We start from the raw sequence: 26,217 nt of genomic DNA, 5'->3' as shown, positions 1-26,217 counted from the left end.
ATTTTACTTTTTACTTATTAACATAGTCTTAATATGTAACTCAATTCACAATAATACTAACTTCATCACAGTCATTTCCTGCAACATCCGAGCCACGCCCCTTTGTTTTGACTAAGCAAAATATGGCGAACCAATGTTCAACCCCCTGCATGAACAATAATAAGCCTTTCGAAATAGGCGCCAGTAAACCTGAGGTTTTGTCATCACTCCAATTTTTTGGTCTTGTATGCGTGCTATGAATATGCGTTTCATCCTCGTATATTAGAGGCCTACCTTCTTCTCTGTATTTCTTTATTGCGCGTAAATATGATACGCGCTGTTCTCGAATATCATGCCTTTCCTGTAATACCGCTTTATTATTTGTCTTATTCCATTTAAACCCCATATCACGTAAAATGATCTTTAAACTTGTATTACCCCCGTTAAAGTTTATGGCATCTTTTAGTTTAGGTAGCAGTTTACTGACAGTGGGCACTGTTTTGTCATTTATATAAAAATTATAAATTGTCTGTCGTATAACTCTTTTATCAAAATCATCAACATCTGTGATGCGTTTCGGTACACGATGAACTTTACCGGGCGTTCCAAAAGAGGTCCCTTCTTCCTGACACTGTTTCCCTTCTTTAATTATCTTTCTTATTGTTCTTTCGGGCACTTTAGTTGCTGCACTCACTCGTTCTTGCACCTTTTTCAGCGGTATTAAAAAGTCTCCAGAAGCTGCTTCACTCTTCATGAAAGAATGTATATTGTTCAAAACTTCCCGAGTTTGGCTATGCAGTGTTTTTGCGCCAATTTTAGACTGAATAGGAGGCATTTTAGTCTACACAAACACACACAACTGCAATTTGCCACGATAATAAATAAACAATATGAATATGAACTAACTAAACTAACAAACAGCAATTATCACGCACGTGGCAGGACGATGTTACACAGCCAGGCTTTCTGCGAGACTGGCCACTTGCCATATTCTGCACATGCGCGAGAGTGTAGGCTCACTGGCTAGCTACCATATGATTCTCACCGGCACAGAACGAACGTCCCAACTGTACATCTTGGTTGCTGAAAGGCCTTCATGCTGCAACAGAAATCACAAGGAAAGAAGGAAAGAAGAAAATGCTGAAGAAAAGACTATGCTGTATAATACTTAGGGTGCCGGTATGTAGTTTAGTAAATTCCTTTGTTGCAAACCAATTTAAGTCAGTTTATACTAACATGGATTTAATTACCATTTCTTCTGAAAGGTGCATTAAGGTGTGAAAATAAATAAGGTATATTTTTAACATAATTTTTTTTCTAAGCTCTGTTTAGGTCTTGAATTCCTGGAGCACTGGACAGAAATCATTTACCCATCTGCTCCAAAAATTCCACACGCAGTTCCACCACCTTTTTGTAGAAAAAAAAAAGCACTGTGTGTGTGTGTGTGAAATGAAATTGATACCAGATTAGGTACATGACAATGCACAAATGATTAGAATTACAGAACTGTACCTGATCTGTGACCGTGATATTTCAGTATGGTGTGAAGCCTCCATGCACTGCAATCAGAGCCTCTAAGTGTCGTGGCATGGAATCAAAAAGGGCCTGGATATGTTCCTAGGGAATCTCCCTCCACGCAATTTGTATCCGAGTCCACAAAGTGTCAAGAGTGAGTGCTGGGCGACATGTCTGGCGAACGTGCAGGCCAGGAAAGCAATGATACCCGTCATTCTTCGAAGAATGCTTGCACAATCCTCACCACATGTGGTCAGGCATTGTCCTGCTGAAATATGGCATGTGGAGTTGCCTCAAGGAGGGACAGTACCTCGGGCTCTAAAATCTTCCTAATGTAGTGGTTGCTGTTCTGATTGCCCTGAATACGTAGGAGGTGAGATCGCATATTGTATCCAATCGCACCCCAAACCATCACACTAGGCATTTGTCCACTATGCCGCTCAACAATGCAGGCTCTCAGATTATGTTCAACACAACAGCATCTAACATGTATGCGGCCATCATCGAAGGACAAGTTGATGTGGGACTCGTCCGAAAACACTACATTTTGCCACTCAGCACGCCAGTGACGCCGTTCACGTGCCCATTGCAATCTGACATGTTGGTGGTTTCTGAAGAATGAAAGCAGACACGACATGCGAGCCACTAGTCCAGTCCTCAAAGGACGGCAAAGAATGCTTGAAGCAGACAGGTCCACACCTGTTGCAGTATTTCAAGGTCGACTCAACATTGTGGATGAAGCTGTATGGTCCGTCACGGCCATATGGACAAGATGGCGGTCATCCGTGCTGTGGTCACATTACGTGATCCAGTACCCGCTCGCCTCTGCATACAACCCTCTTCTATCCACTGGTTCCACACACGCATCACTGTCGTAGCAGCATGCCCTGTATGAACCGAAATGTCACAGTATGACAAACCTGCTTCCCGGAGATCAATCATTCTGCCCCGTTTAAACTCACGTCCTGATATTGCGCCCTTCCACGTCGATGAGGCATATCTGCTCTAGCTTTCACGTTTCCACTTCGTTTGGAAGCTCTGCACTGATTGAGCAATGCATAACACCAACCTTGCTGGTGACACAAGAAACGTCACTGTTGGGCCTGTGTGTATGCCATCTCTCTGGAAACGTAACCAATTATTGGTGGTACACTGTTCTACACATCTCCCGAGTTTGGAGTCGTTTGGGCCATTCTTTCTGGATGTTTTACTTTTCACAAAAGTAGTGCATATATATTACTATAGTCTACATCCCTAGTCAACAGTGTTATTGAACATAATAATATATTAATAAAAGTAGGTTACATATAGAAATGAATAACGATTTTCACACCCATTACTCCATTTATAAATCACAGGCCATAACAAGATGGTTTATTTCCACAACTAATACAAAAAGCATCTCATTAATTTAAACTAAATCAAATTAATGTCTAATTTCATTATTTAAGTACGTCCTGGAGTGCTACATCACTCCATACAGACCATTTCTATCACAGTCAAGTAAACTCTATGTACAAAGAGTAATATAAGAAAGCCAAAGACAAGACTTCTATTTCGAAGACTTATGTTTGGGAAAAATACCAAATTTATTGGTGAGGAGGAATGTAGGTTCGTGGTGCATTTCTTTCAGGGCTCATCCCATTTGTTTTAGCACCTTAGAAAAACCATATGTTCTTTGAGAGCATTAATTGGGAAAGGTAGGTGTTAATGTTATTGTATCACCACTGCTAGTTGAACACGACTTTGTATACAAAAAGATTTCTATATCAAAGGGCATTTAAGAATCTATTGTTTTCATGTTGTTATCCTGACTATTTGTAATAAATTATAAAGCGATTGTTGTTCCTGCTCAAACTTTCTACAAAAGACTGCTAGTTTCGCTGTGTGGTGTGCAGGGGCGTATTTTGCAGGCTACCGGCGGTAGCCCAAGGAAATTACAAAAGAAAAAGTTTATAATATAACATAATGTAATAATTTTGTATTATTAGTTTTACCACAGTAATTAAAATTAAAGTAATTGTTAGATATATTTTGTGTAATAATAGGGTCAGTGGTAGCCCAAACCCTTTAACCAGTATACGCCACTGGTGGTGTGGTTCATTTGTTATCAGTGTTAGACTTGTTGAAACAAAATATAAAAAAGTCGGTGTTATTTTAACATAGTTATCCACACCTGTGGAGTAACGGTTAGCACGTCTGGCCGCGAATCCAGGTGGCCCAGGTTCGATTCCCAGTCGGGGCAAGTTACTTGTTGAGGTTTTTTCTGGGGTTTTCCCCTCAACCCAATATGAGCAAATGCTGGGTAACTTTCGGTGTTGAACCCCGGACTCATTTCACCGGCATTATCACTTTCATCTCATTCAGACGTTAAATAACCTAAGATGTTGACAAAGCATCGTAAAATAACCTATTAAAATAAAAAATTTAACATAGTTACAGGACGAGATTAAATAAATAAAAAAACAAAAAAAGGACCTGGCTATGAAGATGAGGTAACGTGCTCAGTGTGTAATTGTGAATTTTCAATCAGTTATGGAGGGGACACTGAGACATTGTGAAGCATGTGAGTAAACAAGAACATAAAAGTAGTGACAGAGCTTCCATTACAAGCGCCATATTAACAAACAAATGTTTTCAAATGTAAAGAGTCAAAGAAAGATGATTTTCAGTGTGCAGCAAATGAAGGAAGTTTTCATACCACACTGTGCAACACTATTTGAGCTTCAAATCCGCTGTCATTCAAAATCTATATGTAAACTCTTTCTAACTTCTAATGCTAAAACGATATGTGAGGCAATTGCAGTAAATGTAATAGCACCTTACAGTTTGGAACAACTGAAATCAAAGCTTTTTGAAGTCAATTTTATTAGTGTGATCGTAGATGCTTCTAACAGACTAGACAGAAAATTAATTTCTATTGTTGTTAGACATTTTCTTCCTACAGAAGGTGTAAGAGTAAAATAATTGTGTTTGGAGAAGTGTGGGGAGAAACATCTGAAATTGTGCCACAGCATGTGTTAGGTTCCTTACAGGGTTGTAATTTAATAGGTAAAGATGCTTGTTATTGTGCAGATAATACTCATACGAATTTTGGAAAGGTTAAAAGGAAGGATACAGAAATGTATTTGCAAAATTACAACAAGAACTGGGAAGAAAAGTTTTCTAGGAATAGGATGTGGCATCCATATTATCCATAACTGTGTCCAAAACAGTGCTGATCAGCTTCCAATCAGCATGGTCATTGTGGTGAAGAATGAATGTTATGTTTTATTTAACGACGCTCGCAACTGCAGAGGTTATATCAGCGTCGCCAGATGTGCCGGAATTTTGTCCTGCAGGAGTTCTTTTACATGCCAGTAAATCCACTGACACGAGCCTGTCGCATTTTAAGCACACTTAAATGCCATCGACCTGCCCCAGGATCGAACCCGCAACCTTGGGCATAGAAGGCCAGCGCTATACCCACTCACCAACCAGGTCGACTGTAGTGAAGATTTACAAATATTTCTACATATATTTATACAGTACGAGTAAAGAAGCATAAAGAATTTTGTGAGTTTGGCGAGGTCGAATACCATAAATTATTGTGTCATAGTTCCACCAGATTCTCGAGTCTTGATGGTATTTGATGGTTTAAGATCATACTCCTTATCTCAGTCATCTAATCCTGGAACAACAATAGAATTTTTTGAGACTTGTACCAATGAATAATTCTATATATAGTTCATTCATGGAACCTTACAAAATCCAATGATACCATTTTGGACATGAAAAAAACAAATGTCACAGCTACAGAAGTTTTCTCTGTATATAGTGACCTGAAAAGAAAATTAATTGCAAGGAAACAACAGAAGTTCATTCAACAAATGGCAAAACATTGTCAAAATTAGTTCATGGAGAGGACATAAGCAAGTTAGAGGCTGAAAAACATGTGACATTGTCTTATGAACATTGTATTTCTTATTTAGAATTGTGACAAAATGCTTTTTAAGGAGCTGAAAATTTTCTGTGGTTCCTTCTTGGTCAGAAATTGAGAAATCAGCAGAATTTATAAATTCCGTTGCACTAAACTCAAATAAAATAGATAAACTTTTTGATGAAGTGGTAATTGTTAATGAGATACTACAGGCAAATTCACGTTATCTTCTTGTAAACTTCATAGTGTAAATTCTTGGACTGATATATTTAAGGAAATTAGTACTACTCAATCTAAATGTTTAAATTTTGAAAAGGCAATAGATTTATTTGTTGTCTTCTTGGTACATCAGCATCATCTCTTATGATAAACATGTGGGGCTCACAAAGAAATAGACTAGAAGTCAGGAAAATTAAAGTAAACTCTCTGTTATCATGTACTGAATTCTTTGATTTCATTAAAAGAAATAATTTTTTGAGAGAGGTACTGTCTTCTGTAAATATGACTAGCATAATAGTCGACCTCAATAAGCAATGTGTTATGTTAAACATGATAATGTGCAAATCTAATGTTGTTACATCTAATTTATCAATAAATATTCAGTGATATTTCTTCCTCAAATTCTTGTATTCTACATTGCTGATTTAATTTCGTCGGTTTCTGATTCCATAGAGAAACATATGTATTTGAAGGGAACGCGATTTTTAAGTGGTGTATAGTAATTACTTATAAACCGTTATTCTCTACTTTCTGAATTGTGCCGAACACAATCACATTATTTGGTAATTTTATTATCACTTGGTTCTCTGTCAAGATTAAATAAACATTTTCACTTCCTCTGGACTATCATAAGAAATTTCACTTCGTACCCATTTGTCTGAAATATTTTTTAGTAATGACTAAGTTTAGAAAGGACACAACAAACAAAATTAGTTGTAAGGAAGTGCAGAAAAAATAACAGACTATTTGAAGCATCTTAAATATCAATTCATGAGATACATTTAAGTCCACAAAAATTCATAATACCAACTAACCATTTTTTTATTGACTGTTCATTATGTCCCATTCATTAAAATGGATAATCAAGGTTGCACTATATCCTTATTATTATTATTATTATTATTATTATTATTAATTTTTTTTTTTTGGGAGTATATAATTTTGATGTGACATATGTCAGAGGAGTGTAAGCAAATATAGAGAATGCATTTAAATGTAGACAGAAAACAGTAATCAGATTTCATTAATATATATTTATTTTTCAGAAAGTTCAATTACAAAGCATCTACAATTTCGCACATTAACCTATCAAGAGCATTACAAGATTCATTTGCTGATTCGTCCTGATTAGCTGTGTCCATACTGTCGAAGAATTCTGTAGGAACTAGAAGTTTAGAATCAGTCTCTGAAGGATCTGGTAGCATTTGCAAAGCTTGTTGCAAGATCTCCATTACCTGCAAAAAAAAAAAAAAAAAATCAAGTAAACACACAAACAAACTTCTAGTTATTGGTGGATCAGGAAAGTACAAACTCTGATCTTTATGAGTTACACTGCAGATGTAGTACATTTTAAATACATAATTTACGATTCACCTAATGTGTAGTAAAGTTATCGGAAAACAAATGTAACACCTCTTTTTTTTTTTTTTTTTTTTAAGTACAAAGAGCCCTGCTTATAGCCTGGGTTTTTATCTTTGATGTCCTGAGTTTTACCTTTGATGCCCTAGGTTTCTGATTTTTCATTTGGTAATTCTAGTACTATGAGAATCAAAGTAATTATTATTAAAACAGAAGCACTATTCTCAGAACATTCACAATTAAGAAAAAATTTAGAATTAATGACACTACTCACTAACAGGATCGCAATGCTAGTTAATGGTGGTGGTGGTGGTGGTAGTAGTAATATTTATTTATATAACCTGATAGAGATAAGGCCGTCAGGGGATTACAATATAAAGAATAAAATTACACTCCTGACTACGAGTGTTTGCTTATATGGGGGTTATTTCTTTAATTTATATTTCTGTTTTATGTATATAATAGTTTTTAATGTATCTTTTTAATATGATGAGGAGGAGGAGGAGCAGCAGCAGCAGCTATACCTATTTATTTAACCTGATAGAGATAAGGCAGTCAAGCCTTCTTTGCCCCTCTACTAGGGGATTAGAACTACAATATCAAGAATAAAATTACACTCGCGACCACAATAGTTTTTAATGTATCTTTTTAATATGTGTGTGTGTATATATGTGTATATATATATATATATATATATATATATATATATATATATATATATATCGTTGTCGTTTCTGCAATAACTCCTATGTTCAAAATGTAAAATTTTTCGATAGGAAGTAAAAACACATTTATACATTCTATGGCAGTGGTATTTAGGAGATTGTGAATTCTTACATTTTCGAAAGAAAGAAATATCATTACATATAGAAGATTTTATTATTCGCTGTATCACTATTTAAGTTATTTAATAGAGCAAAAGTCTGAAAATCGATAAGTATGTCACATAGAAGTTATTGCAGGAACGACAATATATATAAATAAATATTAAATTTACAATTATAAATTTTACTTTCATGCCTCCGATAAGCTAACCTACCAGAGGACAGAGAACTATGTAAAGCATTCCTGTCCCATATTTATTATATTCCAGCTCTAATTATCACGTATCTAGGGGATAGATCTATTTTTCTTTCCTGTAAAATCTTGACAAAGAAAATAAATACTGTCACTATATGGTCCAAAGATCATAACATGGATATTATGATGGAACATGAAATGAGAGGCAGTAAGACAGTGCTTGTTTAATCCTATCTTAAGGCAGACATGCAGTATTAAATGTTCAAACCTTATCCAAGTGCTTCTGGAAACGCTGTGCTGTTTCTATCCTTTGCCTCCGTTGCAATTCCATCATCACTCGGAGTGTTTCTCTGGCTTGGTGTGGACGAAATTCGTTCAAAAGGTGATGGATATGGATGAACAACAGACTCAGATCTTCAACTTTTTCAGCTCTACGTGGAGAGTCTGGACACTGAACTAGCAAATCGAGTAGATCAAGGAAGTTGACAAGCAATGAGTGATTCAGTTTTCTGAGCTCACGACGACGGTCAAAATGCTGAGGATACAAGCGCTTGATTCCCTAAAATACAGATATTCTAGACTATTATATCTACAAAAATATTTGATTAAATAAGATAAACATACCAAGGAACTGTAAAAATCTAAAACCCTTATAAGGACTTATGCTACATTGTGCAAACACAGCAATGTAATATTACAGAGCTTACAACAAAAATAAATTTAAAACTTCCTTAAAAGATGACTTTCTATCCAAATCATATCTCCTCTTTTCTCTCACCTCACTATTCACAATCATCCCTCTTTTCTGTCTTGTCTCATATTTGTCAGCTATTACATTACTTACATTCCATATTACATATACTCATATGACAGTAAAATTCTGGTAATAAATGGCCACTTACTACGTTTTTTTTCTTGTCCAGACCCCTGAAAATTTCATAAAATATCCCGTTTGTTGTGCTCAAGTCCCACACAATATGCCCTATTTGTGGAATGTAACAAAGTAACCACCAATTTCAAAAGTATTCAACCCTTTACCTGCTAAGCTAAGTCTACATACCTCACTCTCTTGTTACGCTCTCTTATTCGACCCTTTACCTGAGCACTTAAGCCTACATTTATGAGGAGTAGACTTTAGACTTTCAAAACGCAGCTTTGCACTCATTTTCTTTTTAAGGGAAATGCAAAAAAACTGCACTATGGAAAATGAACAAATGTCAAAACCAGTTTCATACCTTTATAACTGCGGAATTTACTGCATTTTGATGTGACAATCATAGCCTACATAGGTCTATAACATTGAGGCTTACATAAAAAAAAAATCACTGAAGCAATTTTTTTTTTTAAATTTCGGACAAATTGCGTTTTGAAAGTCAGTTACAATACCATAACCCTTTCCTACACTCCCTCCTCAAACAATATTTCTCACTTAGCAGTAATTTTGGAAATTTTTGCTGGTCAGTTTGTTGTCCCTGGTGTACTGAAGTGTCTAAGTGTGATTCTGATTACACTGAGTGTTACATGAAAGCGCTATTCATCTTGGAAAAGTTAGAAATCTTACAAAAGTATGATGAAAGCAGTATTCTTAATCATAAGCAACTCCTTAATTCATTAAGAATCCCATAATCTATATTGTTGTTTGTTTAGTCAATTGTCCAAAGACAGGATTGAACCTCAAAAGTAACACCAGTAAGGCATCACTCATGAGGCAACTAAGCCAGGTAGGGTTGAATGGCAAGTAACTTCCCCCTCCACTGCACACATCGCTGACTAATAACATAGTACACTAATCAGACTTCAGATCATCTATATTAAGAAAGATAGTGAAGAATCGTGACTCAATCACTGCAACTGTGATATCAGGAGGATGCAGGCAGAGGAAAGTGAAATGTGGTAAATATGGAGACTTGAAGATCATTTTGGTAGACTGGCCTCATCAGTCCCAAAGCACAACCATACAAAGAAATGGTGAGTGAAATTGTATGCAAATTAAATTTCCACTTTTCTGGTATTGTGCCAGGATACTAGAAATGTAGTGAAGTGGTTGCAAGACTATGGTCTTATCGCGAAATCGTCAGTTACCCAGTCTTTCAGCTACCATAAAAATTATTTCTTAGGTCAAACCTAAGCGAGGATATACAAGGAATTGTTGTATCAGAGATATCCTTACGTGAAACAATAAAGTATCCGAAAGATTACTTGGTCTGATTCATTCAATCTGACAGGAATGAGATCATGTACCTTATTTAAGGTATTATTAGGTTAAAAAATATCACCAAAATACTTACTTACTGGCTTTTAAGGAACCCGGAGGTTCATTGCCGCCCTCACATAACCCCACCATCGGTCCCTATCCTGAGCAAGATTAATTCATTCTCTATCATCATATCCCACCTCCCTCAAATCCATTTTAATATTATCTTCCCATCTATGTCTCGGCCTCCCTAGAGGTCTTTTTCCCTCCGGCCTCCCAACTAACACTCTATATACATTTCTGGATTTGCCCATATGTGCTACATGCCCTGCCCATCTCAAACGCCTGGATTTAATGTTCCTAATTATGTCAGGTGAAGAACACAATGCGTGCAGTCCTGTGTTGTGTAATTGTCTCCATTCTCCTGTAACTTCATCCCTCTTAGCCCCAAATATTTTCCTAAGCACCTTATTCTCAAACACCCTTAACCTATGTTCCTCTCTCAAAGTGAGAGTCCAAGTTTCACAACCATAAAGAACAACCGGTAACATAACTGTTTCATAAATTCTAACTTTGAGATTTTTTGACAGCAGACTGGATGATAAAAGCTTCAACCGAATAATAACAGGCATTTCCCATATTTCCCATATTAATTTCCTCCCGAGTATCATTTATATTTGTTATTGTTGCTCCAAGATATTTGAACTTCGCCACCTCTTCGAAAGATAAATTTCCACTTTTTATATTTCTATTTCGTACAATATTCTCGTCATGAGACACAATCATATATTTTGTCTTTTCAGGATTTGCTTCCAAACCTATCTCTTTACTTGCTTCCGCATAGGCAAGCAGCTGATGTAATCCGTTCAATTCCAAACCCTCTCTGTTATCCTGCACTTTCCTAATGGCATATTCCAGAGCAAAGTTAAAAAGTAAAGGTGATAGTGATATATGAATTCTACTGTACGTTTCACTGAGACACATTTTAATTAATCGAACTAGTTTCTTGGGAATACCAAATTCAATAAGAATATCATAGAAAACTTCTCTCTTAACTGAGTCATACGCCTTTTTGAAATCTATGAATAACTGATGCACTCTACCCTTATACTCCCATTTTTTCTCCATTATCTGTCGAATACAAAATATCTGATCAATAGTTGATCTATTACGCCTAAAACCACACTCATGATCCCCAATAATTTCATCTACATATGGAGTTAATCTTCTCAAAAGAATATTGGACAAAATTTTTACGACGTCGACAAAAGTTATATTCCTCGAAAGTTACTACGGTTAGTCTTGTCCCCCTTCTTAAAGATAGGTACGATAATGGACTCCTTCCATTGTTCTGGTACAATTTCCTTTTCCCAAATAGCAAGTACAAGCTTATAAATTTCGTTAGATAATGCGCTTCCACCCTCTTGTATTAATCCTGCTGGAATTTGATCGATTCCTGGAGACTTATAATTTTTCAGATTTTCTATCACAATTTCGACTTCAGATCACCAAAATACAATATTGTAATATGAGAACTAAACATAAGTCGAATGACAGTTGTGAATTGGTACAGTCTGTCGTGAGGTATGTCACGAAATTGTGATTGAACCAGAAAGGAAAATAGGTAGGGTGGGACATATCACTTATGTTGATGAATCTTTGTTCGAGAAGAGGACGTAGCACAGTGGCATGGTGTACAAGATCAGCAGTGAGTATTCGCAAGCAATGATCAGGAAACAAGACAGTGCTCCCTCAAAATCAAAGTTCTAATCCAAATACTTCAAAATATTTTCGTAACATTATAGAAAGTCCTCCTCTGTTTTCTGCTGCACATTTGACTGTAGAATTTCCAAATTTTCTTTACCCAGACTTCCAAAAAACTTATCCGACATCCTTTGCTGTATTTATTTATTTTTTTCCATTTTCAAGGATACTGAGAACTTTTCTCTGTATATAGGCATAACAGACTCCATGTTGAAAATAATTAGGCCTATATTGCTGAAAAAAAACGTAGATAACTCTCAAATTACGAAAGATGTATTTTAAGGTAAAAGAATCTAAGAATATGGGAAAAACGTACAATCTGTAAACCCCAATCGGGGATCATTCCATTAGTAACACAACTGTGTTTGACTGATTCAGTTATTCTCGTGTGATGTGTGTGATTGCCAAGGACAAGAAATACAGCACATGAGGTAAAACTGGAGAGCTCAGCAGCATTATTTAGACCAATGAGTGAAAGATTGGTTTACACAAATTTCTTAGCAAATGTGTCATGGATGAACTTTGTGACAAAAAAGAGATGTTGATGACGCTATGCCCCAAGAAGGAAAGAGATGCGAACACACTGTTCAATTTCACTGAGGAGCACATAGAGCTTACCAGCACAATCCACAGATTGCTGTACAATGGTTAACCTTCCTATTATGTTCGAAACTTTGTCACACATGTTGTGAATGGGTCAGTTTGACCCAGGATTTGAAAAATGGATATAATAGTAAAACATTTTATTTTATTTATGCCTTGGTTCAAAAAAAGCAAATAATGTCTTATTTTCCAATGTGTGAACACAAAATAATTACCAATTTAGTCTATGCAAATGTTGCATTAGGCCTAACATATTTACATGATCTTGGCAGAGGAATGCTTTGCACCTATTTCATTTTTGACAGTCTTTGGTCTTTATTCGGTCTACATTCTTTTTTGTTGCACTTTCTCCTGAACTGGTTCCTGGAACATTTTCCAAACATAATTTTATCTTCTGAGGCAGGCTTCTTCATCTTTTTTTTTTCTCGCATTGCTTGTGTTAATTGTAGGCCTAGTCCAATTCCTTCAGGAACAATCTTCATCTGTACAATTTATTTGGATTGTACTCGCATGAATATATAATACATAAGCATTTATTCCTTCAATATCGAGTACATTATAAAACATACAATCAGACCATCTTTTGGTACTCGTTTTGCAAGAGTAGGTACTAGCACTTTTATCTGTGGTGTCAATTCCTCCTTCGTTTTGTTGTAATGTAATATGATTTCAGGCTTTCTGTGTTCTTCTGAAGATAGACTGCAGTCGTGATGCACTGTGGACAGCAAAATCACTGATTTATTCTGCTAAGACACATACGACACCATAGTTACATCGGGCTGAAATCCGAAAATGCTTGGACACCCTGGTCTCGTACAGTTTAGCTGCATATCTTATGGTTTGTTTTTTCTCAGAACTCTGACTAAAGTTAGATTCCTCTTGAGAAGTTCCTCGGCCAAAATATAATAATCCGTGGCGCTACAGCCCACGAAGGGCCAAGACCGACCAGTCGGCTGCTGGCCTCACGGCCGCATGCCGAAGCAGAGGTGGACGATCATCCAACCAGAATGGAGGTATCGTATGGTTAGCACGAAGAGCCCCCCAGCCGTTATTGCTGGTTTGTGTAACCGGATTTCGCTAGCTATCATAGTTCCCCAAGTGCATCACGATGCTGGGTGAGCACCAGTCCCATACACTGGCCGAAATTTCATGAGAAAATTTCTTCCCCCATGAGGACTCGAACCAGTGCACATTCCATAACGCGAGTCCTAGGCAGGATGCCTTAGACCACAGCGTGGGACCGGCCAAAATATAGCTGGTGACAAAATTGTCCATGGTGATGTTTCGATCAGTCTTTTCAATGCTACCAACATTTCTGCCTTGGTTTGTTTCTCGTGGTCCACTTTCTGGCTTTGCTTTGCACACTTCTGCTGCACAAACATATTATGCTGTTTTTACATCACAATTTTATACCATACTTCCCTATGGATTTTGAAAGTGTGTACTGGCGGAAGGGACATTTGTCTCGAAATGGTACCAACTGCTCATATACTGTGACATCTTAGTAGGGTAAGAATATTTTTGGCATTTGTTCCACAAACATGTAGAAAAAAGATATAATAGCAGCCAATTTATCATGACGTCATCTAACTGGTCGGACTGATTTGTTGTCAAACCTGAGAAAACCTGCTAGTAGTATGGAAAAATTGAAGTGATACTGTTGCACAGAAAACAGGTCTACCATACATACTGTCCCACAGTTCTTGAAGTGATTATCCAGCAGATCTGTACACACCGGCTAATATCAGTGTGAGTGAGTGAGTGTGAGTGTGTAGGCCTAAGTGTGAGAGTTTGTGAGAGTATGAAAGTGTGAGAGTGTGTCAGAGTATGAGAGAGTGTGAGTGAGAGTGTATGAGAGTGTGTGAGAGTGTGTATCGGAACACAACAACAATCCGTAACTCACAATTAAAATCAAAATCCGTGACTGGGTCTAAATGACCCAATCACAATAGATGTGTCAAAGTGAAATATATGACGAAGTACTATACTTTTGTGGATAAAAGTAATATGAAATATTCGTAATGATGTTTTTTAGGATTACTCAAAGCCCTGTCACATCGCTGTTTTTGTAAGTTTTGTGTTAATTTTAGTAAATGCAATGGGTCATTTAGACCCATTCACAATAGGAAGGTTAACTGGCTGGAGGTTTTTCACCCCAACTGATGAACCATTTTTAGCTTCGTTTCACCCAGTAACCAATGTGTTTACTAACAACATTAAGTCACTGTGGTGATTTATTCAACATCATCTATAACAGAGACGCATTCAATGAGACAAAATGGATGTTCACATTTGTGGCATCAGGACTGTCAAAATTGGTCAGCAGACCTCCTTAAAACTATAACTGAAGATATTAGGCAGGTTTATTCTGTAGTGTATATGCTTTCCTAATAATTCCTCATGGATCTCTCATGTGTAACAATGTTATATCCTACTAATATCCAACATCAGGAAGATCAGAAAGATTTGTTACATCTCATGGCAGCAATAATGGTTAGGGCATCAGCTTCTACAATTCTGATGTACCGTGGTGTTCCATGTTCAAATCCTGGTATAAGGTAAGTTGCAATTTTATACCAGGTATCGTAAGTGTATTTAACTGGTAGCAGGGTCCACAACATTAAGGAATGGTGGCAGAAGAGCTTTAAAGGCCAACGGCAGCATCCGAGGTTCAGTTAGGAAACCTACTGCGGCAGGGTAGATTAGACTCTGCACCCATAGCTGAGGTGAAAGCAACTAATCTGGGGAATGGAAACCCCGAAACCAAATGACCTGGGGCGTGAGGTTGACAACCCCACCCCGGAAAAATCATCTTGTTATGAAACCTAATATGTTGCCTCGGAAAGACTGCTCTACTGGATAACGACCACGCAATGGAATAGGAATAATGATTTGAACCTGGCATCTTGGAATACACTTTCTATGTATAGGGCTGGAACAATGAAGGAAATGGACAAAGAACTTCGTAGGTATGATATTGATATATGTGCCCTGCAAGAGATTAGATGTACTGGAGAAGGTATACTAACCAAAAAGGATTTTACTACGATGTATAGGCCTAGTGGAAGTAAGAATGCAAGGCATGAATTTGGAACAGGGTTCTATATCAATAAACGTATGAGAGACAATGTTTTGGAATTTAGCCCTATCAATGAAAGGATATGTAAAATAATAATTAAACTAAAATTCTATAATCTAACAAAGATCGCAGTGCATGCTCCAACAGAGGATAAACAAGATACAGTGAAAGAGGAGTTTTATATCAAACTTGAGAAGGTATGTGATTCTGTACCTACTTAATTATGATATGTTACTTGTGTTAGGTGATTTTAATGCTCAGGTGGGCAAGGATCCATCTTTATCTCCTAGATGTGGAAAGAACTCAGTACACGATTTAACTAATGAAAATGGAAGGAGAATGGTTGAATTTGCGCAGGGACACAATTTGGTAATAACAGGCACATGGTACCCACATAAAAATATCCATAAAGGCACATGGCGATCGCCTGATGGAAAAACGTGCAATAAGATTGATCATATACTGGTGGATGGTAGACACAGCTCTAATATTCATGATATGAGGAGTATGCGTGGGGTGGATATAGGCTCGGATCATTATTTGGTACGTGCCAGGATGAAAGAGTGAGGAATATGACGCAGATGAGAGCTAATGAATTGGACAGATGGAACACAGAAAATCTAATGTGCAATGAGGCAAACGAAACATTTTTAAAAAAGATGGAAGAGAATGTAAAAGTTAAATTTGAGATGAATGATACGGATGTAGTAGGAAAGAGTAGTAGTATGAATATAGATGAACAATGGGAGAATGTTAGGATGTGTATACACAAGACTGCTGAGGAAACGATCGGGGAAAAAAGGTAAGGTTCAGAGGAATGAATGGTTTGATGAAGAATATCAAATAGCAATGCAAAATACGAACAGGAGTTATATTAAAATGTCTGATAGGAATACAAGACAAAACAGACGGGAATATGAGGAAAATAGAAAAGATACTCATAAAATTTTTAGACGAAAGAAGAGGGAGTTTTTTAAAGCTAAACTGGCAATGATTCAATGTGCTTATGATAATAAAGAAGCTAAAACATTTTACAGTGAGATTAAGTGTATTAAGAAGGGTTTTAAACCACATACATATATGGTTAAAGATAAATCTGGTAACTTAATTGGAAATAAAATACAGGTGCTGGATAGATGGGTAGAATGTTATAAGGAACATTTTAGTCACAAGAATATTTTAACCAAGTACCAAGTGGGGAAATATAAAGTGTGCAGATGTATTTAGAATCACCGGATTTAGTAGAGGTTGAAATGGCGATTGACAGAATGAAGAACAATAGGACACCTGGATATGATCGGATTCCAATCGAATTTTTTAAATATGGAGGTAATGAGATCAAGAAGATTATGCACAAAATCATCATTAAGATCTGGGAGGAAGAAAGCATCCCTAGTGAAATTATCAATCCTATCCATAAAAAGGGAGACACTCTGAGATGTGGTAACTATAGAGCTATTTCACGGTTAAACACTGCATATAAGATCATGTCTACGTGATATACAATAGACTAAAACCGTACTACAAAGAAATTATTGGGAAATACCAAGGAGGTTTTAGAAGTGTTCGATCTACAACAGATTTGATATTCATTATGAGACAGATGCTTGAGAAATGCTGGGAGGAGAATGTAACAACACTTCATCTCTTCATTGACTTTGAGTCCGCATATGATAGTGTATGGAAAGAGGAATTATGGGATGAGATGTGTTTGTTGGGTTAGCCCAAGAAATTGGTTAGACTCTGCTACATTCTGAATAAGAATATAAGATCTGTAGTCAAAAGGGGGAAGAGTGTATCCAAGGAATTCGAACTTGAGAAGGAGTTGAGGGAGGAAGATGCACTTGCTCCCTTGCCTTTCAGCACAGTGCTTGAGATATCAGTACATAAGGCAAATATACAGGAAAGTGGAACTATCTTTAACAAATGCAGCCAAATCCTAGTATATGCGGATGATGTGGTGATCACAGATAGGAGAATTCAGGATGTTAAGGAGACATCTGAAAGGCTAGAATATCAAACCAAGAAATTTGGTCTACAGGTGATCGAGGCCAAAACTAAATTTATGACAGTTTCCAAGAATGCAAGGCCGGCTAGACAATTTGAAGAGTTTGTACCTTTAATTTCGAAATAGTCGATGAATTTGTATATCTGGGATCTACTATAACTGGTAATAATGACCTTAGAAAGGAAGTTGAGAACAGGATTAAATCGGCCAACAGAGCTTATTATGCACTACTTCCAGTGATGAAGAGCCAGAATGTATTTAGAACTACCAAAATCCAAATGTATAAAACCTTGATTAGACCGGTGGTTTTATATGCTGCTGAAACATGGACTTTGAATGAGGATGTGTGTAAGTGACTCGGGGTGTTCAAGAGGTAGGTAATGAGGAGGATTTTGAGAGCGGTATGTGAAAATGGTAACTGGAAGAAGAGACATAATGATGAATTAATGGCCATCTATGGTGAACTTGATATAGTATCTACGATTAGACTTAGCAGATGAGATGGATAGGATATGTTGGTAGAATGACGAGCGAAAGGAAGGTATATCAGATATTCCACAGTCAACCAGAAGGGAGGAGGAGAGGAAGACCGAAGAATAGATGGTGGGATTCAGTTCAGGAAGACATAAGGATGTGGAGAATTACTGGATGGCTACAGTTGGTGAAGGATAGAGCAGCATGGAAGAGGACATTGCAGGAGGCGAAGGCCCACTTTGGGCTGTAGAGCCATGAATGATGATGATCGTAAGTGTATAGTAAGCAACGACCAAGTAACAGTACAAAGGCGAGACCAAAAGAAGAATAATAATGAAAGGAACAAAGGAATAAAACTGAGAAGTGAGAGAAGGAAGAGCAAGAGTCACTTAGGTAGTATAGCAAAAAATTTCAATATTTCACATACAGTAGAACCCCATTTATCCGAAATAAAGGGGGCGGAGCCATTTCGAATAACGTGATTTTTCGGATAATCAATGAGAAAAATTTTCGGTAAAAGTGTGAAGGAAAAGAGATCGTTAATCATGTAAATTACTGTATGAACGAAAATTCAATGAATTTAATACTGTAGTTGCATATCAATTTTACATCCAATAATCATTATACTCGACATCGCACTCGCATAACTAAAAAATAAGACGTACCATAATGCGATAACTGCAACACAATTAAAATGAATGAGAAACTGGAAACTTACGTTGAATACATACATCATAATCCTGTAGTTCTCTGGCAGGTGGGAGAGGCAGTACCCAGTTACTATACAAAACAAGAGTGTTTGGGGGATGGAGATGAAAAACAGATGTAGCATTGATGTAAGGACATTGACACTTAAATTTGTAGCCATGCTATAGGACAGCCGTGGCGAAAATGTGACTCACGAGCACATTGTGGCTTGCAATGACAGCTGTGCATTTCTCTTGCTTTCTACCTCCCACAACCCTCACCCTCTCACTCACTGGAGACAAACTCCATGCCATTTGTATCTGTCTCTGATCTGCGAGTGGCATATCGTCGCAATGTCTCTCTCGAATACATGTAGGCCTACATCTACAAAAACGAAAGTTTCAAGTAGGATGGGAGAACGCATTTTTTTGCTGCCAATATGATGAGAATATTAAATATATGATTTGTTCACGAGTATTACGAGGAAAACGGTTGTATAACATAAAACGGGATTATACTACATGTTACTGATGAAACATTAAAAGTTTAAGTGTTGTTATTATCATTATTATTATTATTATTATTATTATTATTATCTCTGTACGTCGTTCTTTTTTCAGCAGATGTACGAATAATGCGGTTAGATCTTAAATTTAAACTCACAGATTTACAATGTGATGTTAAATGAAAGCTAAATGTAAGGACTTGACAAATGTTGAACATTACAAATCTTTGCCAAAAAAAAAATAAATATCTGAAGCTTCGTTCTTTCGATTTCCCTTTTGAAGCCATGTTCACTACAACTTACGTTTGTGAAAAATTATTTTCAAAATGAAAATAGTAAAAACCAAATTTAGATCACGACTGACAGACAAATACCTTCGTGACTAACTACGACTGGCAGTAAGTGACATCATTCCTGATTTTGAAACTCCGTCACAGAAACATTCTGAGGACAGTTAGTTTTAGGTTGTGATAATGTGTCCTATGTTTCACTGTTCATTTCTTTCTTCATTACACGTACGTAGTTTGTAGCCTTGTACTGTATAAAACTATATTTAAGTGCTTGACGTAAGGGAAATGAAAATCCGTTAATAAGTCAGACAGTTGCTTCACTTCCCCTTTGAGTGTCCGCCTCCCTCCATAGGTGCTATGCACGTTGGAGGTTACACAGTGGCTCGGTGCACGATGACATATTCGCCATGGCTGCTGTAGGGGATGAACAAAATATTGCAGGAATAAACAAAACATTGACTGTTTATTTTTTTTGCGACATTGTTTTGGATAAGCTGGATTTCTGTTAACCGAAAATGGGTTAAGAGGGGTTTTACTGTAATTGCATGGAACAGCTACAGATATACTTAAGCCATTTTAACTCACATTTAGTCCATAATAAAATAGGATACTACTCTTTGCTCGGGAAAATCTGAAAGACTAGTGAGTGCAGCTAAGCTCCCCCAGTGTCGAATGTGCATACGAGTGAGTGAATGACCGAGTGTTATTTTACCGAGTGAATAACCGTTCCACTCAATCGCTGTCATCCGAATCTTCTCGTAGACCACCGAGAAAGAGGGCCTTGATGACTGCTAACCTAACCTAACATAAGCTTTTGGTAAATAGCATTTCCAAAGGAATGCGGACAGCAAAAAAGGGGCACATAACTTAGCGAAAGAATAACTACCTAACTTAACCTTTTACAGATTCGTATATGCAAGGCATACCAAAAGTCTATCCTCACTTAACCTGGCAGAGATTCTTCAAGCAACTTTCAACCCTTATTTCCAATGTGAGGCGTCGGAACTTCTTCTCTTTTTGTTTATGATACGTATGACTCAACTAGAAGCGAAGAATGTAAATACATTTGTACTTTAACGTGGTAATGCGATAGTACAGAAATATCCTAACTATTATGAAGGACGTGTCACCCAAAACACTTGCGGCTTTTGGTATGCCTTGCTTATATGACTCTATGACAGGTTAGGGTAGTTTAGGCTTTTAGTATGCCTTGCATAGGCCTATACTGAGATAAAATGTACATTTCGCGTTCATTTTGAAGTGTTCTACCTCTTCTTGTTACGTGTTCTTAGGTTATCCGCATCGACAGGTTTCACGCAATATTTCAACATTTTCTGATACATTACACGCGGAGCAGATTCGTCTGTGTTTGTCGAATGCACATCATGCTCACGAAAAGGCACATTTCAGTGCCCGTAATTTCTTTTGTGTACATAAGCTTGAAATTTTGGAGGAAGAGGGAAAGAAAGGTAACCGTGTTCTGAAAGGAACTGAGGGAGTATTAGCCGAGTACGAAGTTTCTCTGCAGTAGTTCAATCCAACAATCTTGCCTTTCGGAGTACATACCTGGCTTTCCAGTGGCCTGATTATGGTGTCGTCAGCATTAAATGTGTTTCCAAACATATTATATGTATCATGAATCACCGGTGGAGGTCTTGGTGCTCGGCCTCTCCTAATGTTTTCATCTGTGTAATGATTTATATATTGCACTGGAGGCAACGGCAGGGAGCTCACTTGAGCCGTTTCAGATGATGCCATCTTCAGCAGTCGCAATTACACGCAGTGTAAACAAATGTTTGGTATTGGATGTTTTCAAGCGTTCATACTCTTCCTGTTCGCCTTAAAACTTAACAGTTATTATTATTATTGTTGTTATTGTGCTTATTTAGAGACGTCCATGATAGACATAAACAGTATGTTGTTGTTGTTGTCACTTATTTTCGGACCAGTGTTGCCAATGCTTGTTAATGAAATTATCCACATATAATCCTGAAATTACCCGATTTTGCTCCAAAATGCAGACATATAATTCTGAAATTACCCTCCAAAATACCTCCCACCCCATTCCAAAAATAATTATAATCAGAAATATCAAATAGATGGACACCAAATTACATATTAAGTTGAAATTTAGGTCTGTTAACTTACCTAAATACAAGTATTGTACCGTAGCTACTCAAAGACGTTTTATAGTTAAAGTAGCTACTACCACACACTGCTCCTCATCATGTCTTTAGTTGGTTCAAAGGAAAAACATCCTCCCTTGGCTTCTATTCCCCTCCTTTCTAGCCATCAATGCTACCACTGTTTCTGTTTTCAGTCTGTTCCCATGTGCGATTTTCAAATTCCTTAAGACACTAAACACTCTTTCAATCGAGGCCTTAGAAAAGTGGAGGCGGAGGAGGAAAACGGTTTTCCGTAAATTTGGGAAAATGGGAATATTTGTTGGAGATTCATTTCACAAACTTTTCTCCAGTATTCTTCAGCAGGTTTAGATGAATCTAGGCACTGCCCAAGAGCGCTTGGATTAGAGGTGGGTTCCTTGTTTGGAACTGTTCCAAAAAGTAACAGCACCTTGGAACACTATGTTCCAAAATAACAGTGTTGCTCTGAGCTAGTACGAAATACTTGTAGTTACAAATACTTGTTTCACTTTAATAAAGAAGAGAAAGCGCACATTCGTGCAAAGAGAAAGAGTTTTAGGGCTTTTCCCTACGGGCGCTGTCTTCACTGTATGAAATCAATGATTTCGTTCTTTCGGTGCACCATAGGATATGGTATCTTTCACAGGATTTCTTGCACAGTAGACACACGCAGCTTCCATCTGGTGAGTGGTAGTGTGCACTGCTGCAGACTTTGTGATGGAAACCATGTACACATTCCAGGGAGACGTGACAGAGTTCGCATCGTAACCAAATTTCGTGCTCTTGATAGAAAATATTAATATTTATTTTTCTTTATTTCTCATTTACAGTATAATATTGTGTTTGTTTAAACTCAGTGGATATTTAAAATAGTGATTATTCAATTTATCTGTTATAAATAAATCAACTCGGATACCGTTACGCCGTGCAAAGCGGGGTAGCACGTACATACGACGACCATGGCAGAGAATACTACGCAAGATATGGAATTTCAAGACTTAACTGAATCTGGAGACATCACATCGGAACTCACCCTACTAAAATCTACAAATCCGAAAGTGTATACATCCGCTGAAGGTCTGCGATATATCATCAAGCCAATTATTAAACACGCATCAGATGACAAACCGAAGAAGAAAGAAATCGCCAAGAGGAATCTATCAGAAGATCCTAGCTTTCAAAATCCAAAACGAACCATCGCTGCTAAACAACAGCAACACTTCACCATCACGACGTCAAATAAATTTGCGGCATTAGACACCACCACTACGTCAACAGCAACAGCCACAGTAACAACAGCACAACCTCACCAAAGCACCAACGCCTCAGAAGCCGGCCCATCAACGGTAAATACCCAGAACAACTACAACCAGGTCAGTAAGAATGTACCACCTATAACTATTATTACCAAATTGCAACCATTGGACCTCAATAACCTGCTAGGAGTCAACAAACTAAACTTAGAATTGCAATTCACACACCAAGGAATAAAAATATTTCCTAAATCCATTGAGTGTCACAACAATTTAATTGAAATTTTCAAAGCAAATGCAATTCAATACTATACGTATGGTCAACGAGATAAATCCATCCGCAAGGTCATGCTAAGGGGGTTACCACCTACAACAACTGCAGACGAGTTAAAAGAAGAACTGATTGCTTTGAACTATACAGTAATAGCAGTCCGCCAATTAACAAAAACTGTTCTTAACGAAAATAACCTAAAATCAATGGAACTTCTGCCGCTATGGGCTATTACTTATAAATATATTGAAAATACCCCGAACATTAAACACCTTACAGGTATACAGCATTACAGAGTTCACATAGAAGATTATATAGGAAAATCAGGACCAGTTCAGTGCTACAGATGCCAAAACTTTGGACATCAGGCACAATATTGCACACTAAACCCTCGTTGTATGAAATGTGCTGGCGATCATTTTTCATACACTTGTACCAAGCCTCCAACCTCACCAGCCACATGTGTAAACTGTAATCAACATCACCCAGCTAACTTCACAGGTTGCCCCGTTAGAATCGACTACCAAGAAAAAACTTCCTACGTCTCTCAACAAGCTACGCAATCATCTATCAAATCGGTTGACTTTCCGGATACACTTAAAACAAAATCCACAATCTCTTGGGCCAAAAGAAGAACTGCAGCTTCACAAGAGAACACATCTGACATGTCAGCTGGAGGACTTCTCAAAGACATCATATATTTCTTCAAAAACTTCCAGACACGAAATATTTTACAAAAAATAAAACAAATCATAAACATATTAAAATCTTCTAAATCCAACATTGATAAATTCACGGCTGTATTTGAAATTATTATCGCTTTCTTTTCTTCCTCGGAAGAAAGAAATCAAACACATTTCAACACTCTTCCAACACCATCTACAAGCTACGAATAGAACACAAGAGTCCAGATCACATCCTCTTCGCATTGTAACTTGGAACGCTAACGGCATTCAAAGGGATAAATATCTCTTACAACACTTCCTTCAACAATATGATGTAGACATATTTCTTATAACAGAAACACACCTTCAACAAAACGATCGGCTTTCAATACCGAAATATTCCATCTACAGACAAGATGGACCAAATGGCCGACAGGGCGGTGCTGCTATAGCAATTAAATCATATATTATGCACAACGAGATTCCCTGTCAACAACCGCAACATCTTCAAATAGTGGCAGTTCAAATCCCAGTACACAAAGAACAACTATTAATAGGTTCAGTTTATGCTCCCCCCAGTCGCCCTTTAACAAATAAAGACTTGGATACAATAACTACAATTTCTCCTAATTTCTTATTAGGTGGAGATTTTAATAGCAAACATACAAACTGGAACTGTCGGATTACTAACTTAAGGGGAAAAATTTTAATGGAACACTCTGATAAATTTAATTACAACGTCTTCGGTCCACAGTCGCCAACACACTTTCCCTCTGTCCAAAATCATCAGCCAGATGTGTTAGATATATTTATACTGAAAACAGCTACAAACTTACTGTACATAGAAACCTTAAATGACTTAAGTTCAGATCATAATCCTGTTCTTGGAATTCTCGACATCAAACCAACTGAGCTACATCATAACCATCTATATCTCCGACACACAAACTGGCAACGCTTTCGCAATTCTCTAAAAGAAAATATACCGGGCAATATAACCATTACTTCAACTCAAGACATCGACACCTCGTGTCACATTATCACCAATACAATAAAACAAGCGTACATCGCTTCACAAATTAGACAGAAGCAAATTAAAACTCCAGAAGACTTTCCAGAATTACAAGATCTCTTACGCAGAAAGAGAAAAGCAAAAAGATTGAAGAATAAATTTCATAGACAAGTCGATATACAACAATATAATTTTTTAAAAAATTATATTCACAAACGCCTTCAAGATATTAAAATCAAACATTTTGAAGAAGCCGTGTCACAGGCTAAACAAGAAAATAAAATATGGTCTATCTCAAAGCAATTAGCTCCAAAAAACTCAATACGAAACACTCCGATCATCACTTCCACTGGACCAGTCTACAATCCTGAAGAAAAAGCAGAGGCAATAGCAAAAGTATATGAAGCTCAATTTACACCGAATCCAGAAGTCAGAGAATTAAGACAGCACTATGAGAGCATACAACGAGAAATGCAGCACATTCTTCAGATCAGATCAGTACAAGAAGTTCCATTCGTTACTCCTATGGAAATTTACAAAATTCTAAAACAATCCCCATGCAATAGAGCTCCTGGACCTGATGGAATTCCTTACGCTGCACTAAAAAATGCACCTCGAAATGTCATTACATTTATAACTAAACTATTTAATTCTATCAAAAAATTCGAATATTTCCCCAAATGTTGGACCAAAGCATATATAATCTCGTTTGCCAAACCAGGGAAAAACTCTAGATATCCTCACAATCGCCGACCTATCAGTTTTTTAAATACAATGAGCAAATTATTCGAGAAAATAATACTATGTCGCATCAAGCAATTAATTTTAAACGTTATTCCTGACACCCAATTCGGATTTATCCCAGAAAGAAACACCACTCTACAGTTATTGCGAGTTACAGAGGAAATAACGAAGGCATTTCAACACAGATATTACACTACAATGCTGCTATTGGACGTAGAAAAAGCTTATGATACAGTATGGCATCCTGGTCTCATCTATAAACTCTATCAAGCAGGAATTGATCCCAGTTTAGTTCGTCTTATAGCCTCCTTCCTAACAAACAGAAGCTTTCAAGTAAAATATCAAAACTCATTATCTTCCATTAAAGAAAGCAAAGCAGGTGTTCCCCAAGGATCAATATTATCACCATTTTTATATAATCTCTACATCGCAGATATTCCAACCTCAGCAAATATTAAAATATATCAATATGCAGATGATACAGCCTTCACATCAACTTCGCAAACTCCAGAC

At 37.1% G+C, this 26,217-nt stretch overlaps 1 protein-coding gene across 1 annotated transcript; it reads right to left on the bottom strand.

Moving 5' to 3' along the window:
• Window positions 1-6,646: 6,646 nt before the first annotated feature.
• Window positions 6,647-21,558, bottom strand: MED7 (mediator complex subunit 7). The gene is made up of 3 exons (XM_069840841.1): window positions 21,182-21,558; window positions 8,280-8,570; window positions 6,647-6,867 (listed from the first exon to the last, which is right to left on the bottom strand). The coding sequence occupies exons 1-3, from the start codon at window positions 21,371-21,373 to the stop codon at window positions 6,688-6,690; spliced, it is 663 nt and encodes a 220-aa protein (XP_069696942.1). The 5' UTR covers window positions 21,374-21,558; the 3' UTR covers window positions 6,647-6,687.
• Between the last annotated feature and the right edge of the window lie 4,659 nt (window positions 21,559-26,217).

The sequence above is a fragment of the Periplaneta americana genome, chromosome 12 (genome assembly GCF_040183065.1).
Source record: "Periplaneta americana isolate PAMFEO1 chromosome 12, P.americana_PAMFEO1_priV1, whole genome shotgun sequence".
Taxonomy (NCBI): Eukaryota; Metazoa; Arthropoda; class Insecta; order Blattodea; family Blattidae; genus Periplaneta; species Periplaneta americana.
The sequence above is the reverse complement of the archived record's forward strand: the minus strand, read 5'-3'. Positions and strand labels throughout refer to the sequence as shown.